This window comes from Ammospiza nelsoni, chromosome 8, assembly GCF_027579445.1.
Source record: "Ammospiza nelsoni isolate bAmmNel1 chromosome 8, bAmmNel1.pri, whole genome shotgun sequence".
NCBI lineage: Eukaryota > Metazoa > Chordata > Aves > Passeriformes > Passerellidae > Ammospiza > Ammospiza nelsoni.
In genome coordinates, this window is record NC_080640.1 from 26196411 (window position 1) to 26207421 (window position 11011).

General features: G+C 43.9%; 1 protein-coding gene across 1 annotated transcript; it reads right to left on the reverse strand.

The window, feature by feature from the left end:
- LRIT1 (leucine rich repeat, Ig-like and transmembrane domains 1) lies at nucleotides 1–9967 on the reverse strand. The gene is made up of 4 exons (XM_059477479.1): nucleotides 9846–9967; nucleotides 6875–7341; nucleotides 3342–3647; nucleotides 1–986 (listed from the first exon to the last, which is right to left on the reverse strand). Exons 1-4 carry the CDS (start codon nucleotides 9965–9967, stop codon nucleotides 1–3), a joined length of 1881 nt encoding a protein of 626 aa, XP_059333462.1.
- Nucleotides 9968–11011: the final 1044 nt, after the last annotated feature.

The following is an 11011-nucleotide window of genomic DNA, read 5'->3' on the forward strand; positions in this document are numbered from 1 at the left end:
TCAGCAGAAGTACTCATTGGGCTGTCCCTCTATCTTTGGTATGGCTTCCGAGTCCACGCTGGAGCGGGCGGAGAGCAGCCTGTTGGACTCGTCAGGGGTGTGCCTGGTCAGGTACTCTCCCTCCACGCCCTTGGCCTTGGCCCCGGGGGACAGGCTCTCGAAGGTGACGTACGATTCCTGCGCGTCCTTGGGCTTGCGCACAAAGCATTTCTTGCAGCGCCGTTTCAGGGCTCCACAGCAGACCACCAGGGTCAGAGGAACAGCAATGACACAGGCCACGCTGATGACAACCACATTGATGAGCTTCTGCGTCCCTCCTGCACTGACTACTTCGTCTGTGGAAAATATGATGCACTGCTCCTTCCTGGGGATCAGCCCTTTCACACAGACGCACACGATGTACTTGGTCTTTGGCAGCAGCCCGTACAGAGTGACCTTGGTCTTGCCTGGCTCCACGTTGATCCGCCGCATGTCCCTCTCCCCAAAGACGGCGTAAAGGACGCTGAACACCGTGGTGTTCTTTGCCATAGGCGCCTTCCAGGCCAGGGTGATGCTCTGGTCGGTGTCCCCTATGACCCTGACAGACCTCACCATCCTCTCTGGCTCCTGCTGGCCCGTGGTGGGGCTCACCAGCAGGTTCTGGGGGTTGCTGTCCTGAGCCGTGTCCGGGATGAGGACGCTGTCTCCGGTGCCCGCCCCAGCCCCCAGCGTGGGCACGGTGGAGGTGGTGATAACGTACCTGGCCACCAGTTTGTCATTGTAGGCAGCTGCCTCCATCCCGCTGGCCTTGCCATTCCACGTGCCTTTGGCACTAGAGTTAGGGTCATCTGTGCTTTCTGAGTCTGTGATGATGAGCGAGATGAAGGCCTCTGTTGCCCCCAGGAAATTCTTTGCTTTACAGATGTACTCTCCGGAGTCAAGGTAAGAGACTACAGGCAGGCCCAGGATAGACCAGCTCATCCCATCACTGGAAATCTCTTGGTGAACTGAAAGGCAGGAAAAATGTTAAATGAACAGGCAATAGTAAATGGAATTAATTCCATGTTTGTAAAATATTAAGACTCTATCACCAAATATCTGCTTGATAAAGTATATGATAAAGAATGTCGTTCCTGCTTGCCATCAAGAACATTACAAAATCAAAATAAACCTAAGAAAAAGACTATAATTAGATTACGTCAGGATTTGAACTACTTCAAAATGAATATACGGGAAAAAGTTGATGCTATTTCTTCCAAATTGATGTACAGCTAGAAAACATAACAGGAAAGGTTCTTCCATTAAAAATAAAAGCTTGAAAACTCTTATATAGGTGCAATACTTAAAAGAGTGGAAGGAGCAGTCAGCAACATGATCTATTCGAGCATTAGATGCAGACTGTGGAGGCAAAGAAAATACAAACAGTGGAGATTTTATTGTAACAAACACACATGGACTAGCCTAGAGTATATAGAAAAATAGTTGAAAGATAAGATCCCTTCTACTGCTCAATTACTGCAGGTGTTTATCCTTACACAGGTGTACATTTGGTTACTACCAAAGGATATGTGCATAGCTGAGTGTTGATTTACTCATGTGATTTACCTGCAGACCAAAATTAGCTTTTTTTGCCTTTTCCTATTGGCGCAAAAAAAAAAATAGAGTTGGGATTTTGTGGAAGGGTAAAGCACCCCCATCATTTAACCAGCCTCCTTAGGATAGGCACATGCTGTCTCAGCCCTTTCCTGCTGAAAGGTAAACCAGGAAGATGTCTGAAAGCCAAAGAGGATGCAAACTTCTTCCAACCCCTCTTGGGGTCAGGATCCAGCCTTGGCAAGCAGGGTCCCTTCCAATGGCAGCAAAATATAAAGGTAACAGAAGTTACTTTTTCAGTTTAATTATTTACTGAATGAGTATTTTAAAAAACATGAAGCTGTGGGTCTACCTATGACAGTTACCTGTACATACAGACTGTGCTGTTTCTCACTCTCTTCTGCTCAGAACACCAGCATTTCAAATTATAGCATTGGCACAGAAGCTGCCAGTGCTGAGAAATAACCTATCTTTCCAGCCAGCTTTTTATTGAAAGGTGCTAGTGTCTGATTTAATGGCGCACAAAATACATCATTTCTCAGTTGTAGCTCAAGGTAAACTCAACACAGGCTTTCAGGAAATCACCCCATTCTGTTTTTTGTGGTGGCTCTGTTTCAGGTGTAGGAGGGATGTTTGCAGCATGGTGGGTACACATTATCATTATGAGGAGCAGCTCTGCTGCATCCTGCACATCCTGCACAGCACAGCAATGACTTGTGCAGATCCCAGGAAATGATACTTGTTACAAATGGTTCCACTGCTGTGAAAGAGAGTTGCTCTGTTCCCTGTTCTGTGCACCGAGGAGCCCTGTAACCCTTTGAAGATCAGACCCAATACTTAGCAATTTATCTGCTGGGTTTAGATCCTCTATGAAAGTCAGGGCAGGACTAGCATACAGGAGTATTCAGGGCAGGTTAGAGGCAAGAAAGTTCAGGTCCTGACTGAAAACTTCTAGCACAAAAAGCTAAGGGTAACTGTCTTCAGCAGAGCAAAGGTTTCTTCCCTAAATTCCCCACAAATTAAAGGACCTGTGTTGCAATTACAGCTCCAGACTTCCTTGAGAATGGAAATGAAATCATGATCAGTCACAAAACCAGTGTCTGTCTGAAGGCTTCCCCCAGGAGAGTTGCTTAGACCAGGTGGTTAGAGTTTCTTCCACAGACCTTTTTCCCCAAGAGAGCTTGTCAGTCTGTCAGAGGGAATGATTCCTTGGGGACATTCCCACTGAAGTATTGTATCCTTCAGCACCGTAGTGGGGTTTTTTTTGTCTTTTAATATTTTAGAAATTCTGTAGGTTTGCATCCTTTTCTTTCTTCTACAGCTGATCTGAATCCCAGTTGAATTCACATCAGACATCTCTTTGCCAGAAATGTTTGCTAATGGATTAGCAATACAATAGAATATAGAACAATTCAGTGAGAATCCTTTTCAGTGACTGAATAACTAACTGAAGACAGCTAATTGCTACTGTTGGAAATATTTCATTTCTTCAGCTCCAACAGATTTCCAGAAAATCCCTTGACTTGTCTCACCACTGCAATTGCTATGAAACAAAGCAAAACCAACTTCCTACACATATAAAAGACATTTATCTGATAATATTAAGATCAACATATAAGTGTAGTATATAGACTATTGTATAGTCTATAGAAATCTAGAAATAGACTATTGTACAGTCTATGGAAAATCACAATGCAAGAGTGGATTGCAGCTAGTCCAGGTCTGCCTCACTCATTGCAGGTGTGCAGGAAAGCACAAACCAAACCCACCTGTGCCATTCAGCTGAGCCCCATCAGCTCTCCTCCAGCTGAGCTCGGGGATGGGCACGCCCGTGGTGCCGCAGCGCAGCAGCACCGTGCTGCCCAGGATGGTCTTCACCTTGGCCACAGACGTGTGCACCACGGGGCTCTGGCACTTCCTCAGCTCCACCTGGCTGAAGAAGACTCCTGCAAGACTCCTGGGGGTGAAGCATTTCAGCCTGGGCTCAATGAAGGCTATGTTAGGAGACTGGAAATTTAGGAAATGCACCATTTCATACAGACTGCAGTCACACACCCAAGGATTGTCTTGCAAGCCTGCCAAAAAGAAATTAGGGCATTAAAGTCACTCCAACAGCACCTTTTGTTTCTGCCACTTTTGTTTCTATTTTTCAGCAGGACACAGTGTGATAGAGTCCCAGTCTGCTCTGCAAGAGCTGCCTGTGCAGGAGTATGTGGGATGGGGAGGGGAGTGTCCCCCCTCTGCTACTGGCTGAGTCTGATGGATCCCACAGTTGCCAGAATGGAATAAATGTGACTTGCTAAAGTATCTCCAAATCTGCATCTGAAATCATATTCTTTAAGTTCAAAGCAGGATTATTCATATCGTGAAAACATTGTGATTTGTGCACATAAAGAAGCAAAACAAGAATTTATTATAAACACATTTTGTTCCAGGATGAAACAAAAAGTACTCATGGGAGAAGTACTCGTGGATTCTTTTGGCATGAGGAGACTATGAAGTCTCTGACAGGCCAGAAAATTCTCACTGGACCTTTTTAAAATACTAGCCAGATTGTCATGCCACTTTTCACACCTGCAATAGCTGTGGCTGATCCTACTTGCCTGTCACAGTTCTCTTCCAGCCCTGTTACTCTTAAGTTATTTTCATTGCTTTTGTAATCAGTTGCTTTTCCTGAAATGCTAATTTATACTGGATCATATGAAAGAAATGTTTTAAGGGTTAAATTGAAGACTATGCCTGTTATGGTATATAAAAAATGTACATGGACCATAACTATATTTAGACTATACACACAGAAAGAGATATATTGAAAAACACACTCCTGTTTCAGACTCTTGGAATGTTTCTCTTCTTTATTCTGCTCTCCTAGTTTGCACCTATTGAATTCCAATTCTGAAAAAATTATGCATTATTAAAAATAGACCTGTGAAGATAGTACTGAAAAAGCAAATTTGGAACTGGAGCAATGCATATCCATGAACAGAAGTTGCTGCATCTGATGAAATCTGTGTCATCCCATTTACAAATGTTCACATCCAGCTGTGCAGTGGCCAGGCTGTGGTCTCTAATGATTTTAGCTAGCAGAACTGGCACTAGGGATATGAATGCCATCCAACCCCAGGCACACATTTGAAGCCTAAACCAGGAGCATGGCTCCCAGGCCTCCTGCCTGCCACAGGAGTGAGCTCTGCTCCCTCTGAGGGGGCTGCACCTCCTCTTTTCCATGCACAGCCCAAGGACATGCCTGGGGCTGGCACCTGCCTGGAAGGGAACAGTACTGATACTCCCTCACAGTGTTTTAAAGATGCTGTGGAAAAATTCTCCTAAGTGCATTCCATATCTTCTTCCCTGGGCTTAGAAGAGGATCTGGAAGTGATGGGTTTTGGCAGGTGGTCAGTTCTTGTAAATTAATATGTTAAAGTAAAGGGGGACTAAGTAAATAATGAACATTCAGCTTGGCTTTGTTTTGTGGCATTTTTCTAGCAGTTTCCAGTTCATGCACTAGACAGCAGTTGAGCCCAGGTTCCCTGGCAGGTGCCCCAGCTCCAGCTGGAGCAGCCGCAGCACCACAGAGGCAGTGAGGCCTTTGCTGCCCTGCACAGCACAGCTCCATGGGCTCACGTGGGCAGGCCTCATGTGGAAAAGCTTGCACCCTTGGCACAGACTGTCAGCCAGCAACTTAGCAGAGGAATTACTTCTTCTTGAGGGAGTCTGCAAGCAGTGGCTCTGGAGTCACAGTGGTGCACTGCAGACAAGGAATGGATTGGGCTGACTCTTTTTATTATTCATGATTTTTTATGCCTCCATGAGAAACAGTCATGGGCAGAGTGAAACAGAAGCATGCAGCTGTGTTTTTCCAGCCTGCTCCTGTGAGAGACATGCATTTTATCTGCATGGTTCCTATGGGTGTCCACAGGACAGGACCTAGAAGCTGGAGTGTACATTACTGCATTCATTTTAGCATTATACTCATATGGCAACATGAATTTTTTAGGATCCTGGCACAATCAACCTGAGCATAGCTGGATACTACTCAGTTTGGCCACGTGCATCAAGGCATGATCTGTTCTTGATAAAACACTCTCCTAATCTATATTGAATGGAATAACATTTTTACACATAACTTGACTCTAAAAATAAAAAGTATGATCTAGGCAGTCTTGCCATGAATGAAATGGGCAATCCCAAACTGCCAGTTTTGGCTTAAAGAACTTGTTACTGCATCTGGCAACACAGGATCGTGAAACACCTGCTCCTCTCCTGATGCTAGTGAAACCTTCAGCAACATCTGCTAATGACACTAAAAGCTTTGTAGGTGGTATTTTGTATCTTTTTTTAAGTCTTGTATCTCTTTCCACTGCAATCTCGCTTTAAAAACTTCACCTCCCTAAATTTATCCAGGGAACCAAGAGCAGCCGGTACTTGCCAGAGTGAGAGGAAACTTGCAGTACCTCTGCTGAGATGATCAGCAGGTGCCTGAGCCCACCCCTGGCTGCAGGGGCTGTACAAGCAGATGGCAACAACTCTGAGCCATCATCAACCTGCCGTGGATTTGAACAGTGAACAATGGCTAAAAGACCATGTAATAGTGCCCTGAACTGGGAAATGTGCTCAAAGCCTCACCTGGGCATCCTGCAACTGAGAGTCAGCTGTGAGACACCCTGACACAAAAATGGATAACTGCCCCAAAGCCATACCTCTGGGGAGCCTAGAGCTGCCACCAGAAAGGAGCTTCATAGCTGTCCTGCAAGGCATCACTGTCCTGGTGTGTTTGGGTAGACTAGGGTTTAATTCTGTGTGAACAGATAAACAAGGCTCTGGGAAGAGACAAATTGGCAGCTCTGACCCAGATTTTATGCTCAGTCGTGGCATTATTCCTCTTTAATTTAGGCATAATAAATTATCCATCCTTTTCTTTAGTTCTGCTTAAAATGGGTCAATTGCAAACACAGTGCTATTAGAAAAGAGCACACAAATGATGAAGAGCTGTAAACATTTGTATTTCTATCCAAAATGGCAGTGGAAATAACTAAAAAAGCCTTGAGCAAGAGTCACCAGTTTTGTGCTGCAAAGATCCAAGCAAGTAATCAAATTTATGCCATAATAAGATGAGTGTGATGAGCCTGAGGTGAGTTTGTTAATATGCAAATGAATGTACACATATTATTAAGGGTATGAAATTGTATACATATAATAGCAGGGTACTTGCTATGGTGGCCACAGTGGGTGAAAATGCTGCAAGGAGATGAGGAACTCTTGACATTTGTGTGTCCTACAAAATGGCAGGCACTTCTCTTACCTAGGATGATCTTGGAGTTATCATTGGGGAAGTAGGGAACAGCCTGGAGGTTGGCCCAGGTGGCAATGAGAGCCTGAGGAAGAGTCATCAGCTTATTGCTGGACAGATCCAGGTATGTGATGTTCCTGACATAACGAGCAGCATCTGGGGGGACTGAGGTGAGTTCGTTGTTGTGCAAATCCAGGAGCCTCAGCTGGGGCATGCCAGCCAGGCTCTCCCAGGGGAATGAGATCAGGTTGTTCCCATCCAGCCTCAGCTCCTGCAGACGACGAAGGCCCTTGAAGGTGATGCTGCTGAGGCTGCCCAGGGAGTTATAGGGCATCCAGAGGTACTCCAGGTTGTGGAGCAGGTGGAAAGCCTCTCCTGGCACCCTGCGGATGGCTGTCTTTTCTATCCGAAGCTTGCTTGTATCAACAGGGATGTTCACAGGAGGGAGGGTCATCTCTGGGTCATTACACAGCACTGTCCTGGTGGGGAAAGACAAGGACAAGCAAAGATGTGACTTTCTTTTATTTTGAAAAGATTTGACACCTTATTTTAATGCAAGATTTTGATCTACCTTTTTTCACAAGATTTCTTCTTGTCATTTCTTTCTTGCTGCTGATCTCTGCATCATCACTGTAAATACATCAACCTGAAGTAATTAATATGTACCTTCTGACTGCAGAGATCACAGTGTTGTGCCTCTCCTGGAGTGGCGTGAGTCCGAATCTGCCCCATTTAATGTTCCTGTTGGGTTTTGCTATCTCTTTTTTTAGAGTACTTATGATAGCAATGATGACATTCATGCACAACAGAGGATTCTAGTGCAAGTTAAAACAAAAGGATCCATAAAATTGAACTACAAAAGCCCTACAAAAAGAAGACTTACTGACATGTGGGAGGGCAAGAAGTTATATAGATTAAATATGACACAGGAACTCTGGTTTGAGAAATGAGGATAGGAAAGCCAGCTAACAACTCCTTGGAAGAACTCTGGAGTAAGCTCTGTGTTACTATGGAGGGTGTGTAAAGATGGTGGCAGTCACTGCACTGCAGGCTCATCTAGTCTTGAGAGTGAAAGCACAGAAAATTAACTCTCTGGAAAATGCTATACTGAAAGCAAGACAGATTTATGTGTTTAAATCATTTCTCCCCATTTCTAATCTCTAAAGGTCAAAGCATAAAAAACCTGTGCTGCATTTTGCAGCATTCATACAAAAAATTGTGACTTGGGATTGTAGAGAGCCATGAGAAACAAAGGGAGACAAAACAGGTCTCTCAGATGAATTTTAATTTGCCTATCAGCAAGTAGGGGAGGGCAAGTTCTTTAACAAAGCACCAAGCCACCTGCAAAAGGTAAGAGGTTGGATGGATGTGTTCCAGTCTACTCACTGAACAAGACACCACAAGAAATGGGATGTCATCAGTCAGGTAACGTGTTCCTATCACACTACCTCCATAAACAGAATATTACAAAGCTGTCAAAACCAGGCTGGTTTTGGCTGAAAGCAATTATTCCTCTACTATCAACAAAAATGTATAACATTGCTGAACTGCTCAGGCAGACTTGCTAGATTTAAATGCTATTTGAGCCTACAGTTAAATTGTTAATTAATAATCAAAACACAGTACATTACTCTCACCCAACACTTTTATTGTGGCATTAAATCCTGCCCACCCTCTGCTGAAGGCTGAGATTTGAGTAAGATAAAAATCTACCAAATAAGAAAAATCCAGAAATCCACTTTAAATAAAATATTTCACTTTGTGTAGTCACATCACAAAATGTTACTAACAGAAAGACCATGGCAGTAAAGTAGAAGGCATCTCATAGTGTCCCTAAATTGTGCCAGTGAGCACTAAACATTTAATCTATGGGATAATCTTCTGGTGAGAAATATGAATCATAATGCAGAAAAAAAGGGTGGCATTATGCTCCTTAAGGGACTAATGGATATTTGCTTCATTATGTATCTTATGTACATAAAATGTACAACAGCTTTTTCCAGTCACTGAGAGGAAATTCCCCTGGGAACTGTGACATTTATGGAAAAATAATTGGCTCTCACGCTGTTGCACTTCCTTTTAGCGATTTCAGGCTACTTGTGTCTCTACCATGCTTCTTCTTACTGTGAAAGTTTCTAGTATTAAATCTATAGCACCATAAAAATGATAAGAAAGAGCTATTTCATGGGATTCCAAAATATCTAATTTCAGTAATGAAAAAATATCTCAATCTAGAAAAAGTTTATTACAAAGGATTTTGCAAATCCTGTATCTCTGTCACAAAACCTCCTCTGCTGTGAACCACACCTTATGAAAATATGGGCTCTATTTTCTTTAAGTCAGATACTTTGTGCCTACCCTTCAGAAGGACTCTTTTATAACAGTCCTCCAGAGAAATGTATGTTCAATGGTTTTGCATTCAAAGATGGGTGTCCTTCTGGTCTTGCCTTCTTTTTTAACGGAAAGTTTCCAGTCTGAGAATTTATTTCTTTTGATTTTTTTTTTTTTTTTTTGCTGTTACTGTCTGTTTTTTTAGTTCATTTTTGTCTAAAGTCTATTGCTATGCCTAAAATCACCAGCTGAAGGATTTTTAAAGTAAATTGTTGGGTTTGTACCACAACTGGAATCAAATCTAGTCACACTTTAACAACGAACCAGCAGAGCAGAATAAAACCTTTTAGAACCAGAATTTTCAGCAGAAAGGTTAAATATATATATGTATATTGTTTAAATTTTATTCCCTTTTTGCCATTACACCAGCAATAATTATGTCACTCCTGTTCTCACAGAGGAGATGCCCAAACGCTTTCTCTGAAATCAGCTTACTGTGTTTTCAGAAGCTAATCCTCTGCAAATATAGCTAGAGCGGGGAGCAACTGGAAAAATAATGGCCACAAAGTGCAGAGACAATATTTTCTGCTGCGAACATCCTCGGAGAGGAGCAGACCCACCCCCGAGCCCGCCGCGGGAGCGCCCGGCGTACCTGGCCTTGGTGCCGTCGCCGAGGCTGTGGAAGGCGCAGCTGCACTGCGAGGGGCAGGAGCCGGCGGCCCGGGGCAGCCCCGCCAGCGCCCAGCAGCACAGCAGAGTCACCGCCAGCCGCATGGCACCTGGGCATGGGCGCACCGGGCTCTAGGCTGCGTGCAGGGCTTCGCCTATTGTTCTGTCCATCGGCCGGTCACATCTTGTTAACTCCCTTTTGTTTTCAGCCACGCTGTGATCTTCCAGCCCTCGCTGAGTCCATCAGATAAAAAAGGATAGGCAGGGATTAAGGATGGGCACTTGAGTTATTTTCATGAAGGTGCTTATTGCTTCCCGGAACCACTAACGACATTTCTTCCTTCAGCAGCCCCTTCAAAACACCCTCCTCTGGCAGCCTGGGGCTCTCATGCAAGGAAAAGGCAAATCTATTTTTGGGGGACATACATCACAGGCAAGATAACAGTAATCTGACCAGGAATTAGCAATAATTTACTTCCTCGCAGAGGTACTGGTAAGATTTAAAACAGTTATTTGTGCTAATGGAATGTAAGCCTTCTATCTAAGAACACTAATATATATATATATATAGTGATGCTATTAAAAGGCTTTATTTTCTTTTAAAGACTTTGATAAAGCAGTTATTGAACTGCTGGAAACAAGCCTGTTACTGATAAACAGTTGATAACCCAGTAAATACGTACATATTTCAGTTTCTACCGGGGCTAGCACACACCTGCAGGACTGGCCACTGGCTCTGACTCACTGACACAGCTAAGCTCAGGTAAGGGACCCTTTGGGGAGTGCCACCTGATGCAGAACTGTGTGGCAGGAATTCAGGAATGCTCAGAAAAGCTCAGCTCTCTCTTAAGGTCAGCCAGAGACATCTCACTTTTCCAGCACTCCTCCCTGTTGTGGTCCTGTTGCTTTCCTTTTGGAATACATAATGAGAAGTTACCACTCAGAAGTGCAGCAATAACACACCTGTCTATGTACAAACTACCTGAGGGTTAATGACTCTGCTTACATCAGTGTTGTTCCTAATGAAGATTGCTCACCAGGATTTCTGGAGTGGAGCTCTTCTCATGCAGAGTTCAACCTGTGTTCTTCACAATGAAATTATGCTGCTGATTTTTCAGTAATTCTGGGTAATGAACTTTCAGTTTCAAG

What these genes read in the sequence shown, in the direction of transcription:
- LRIT1 (XM_059477479.1), bottom strand. Translation starts at nt 9,967, where the DNA reads ATGCGGCTGGCGGTGACTCTGCTGTGCTGCTGGGCGCTGGCGGGGCTG. An exon ending in TAACTCCAAGATCATCCTAG is followed by an intron (nt 3,648 to 6,874) that starts GTAAGAGAAGTG and finishes TCTTTTTGGCAG; the next exon opens with GCTTGCAAGACAATCCTTGG. An exon ending in GGCTCAGCTGAATGGCACAG is followed by an intron (nt 987 to 3,341) that starts GTGGGTTTGGTT and finishes CCTGCCTTTCAG; the next exon opens with TTCACCAAGAGATTTCCAGT.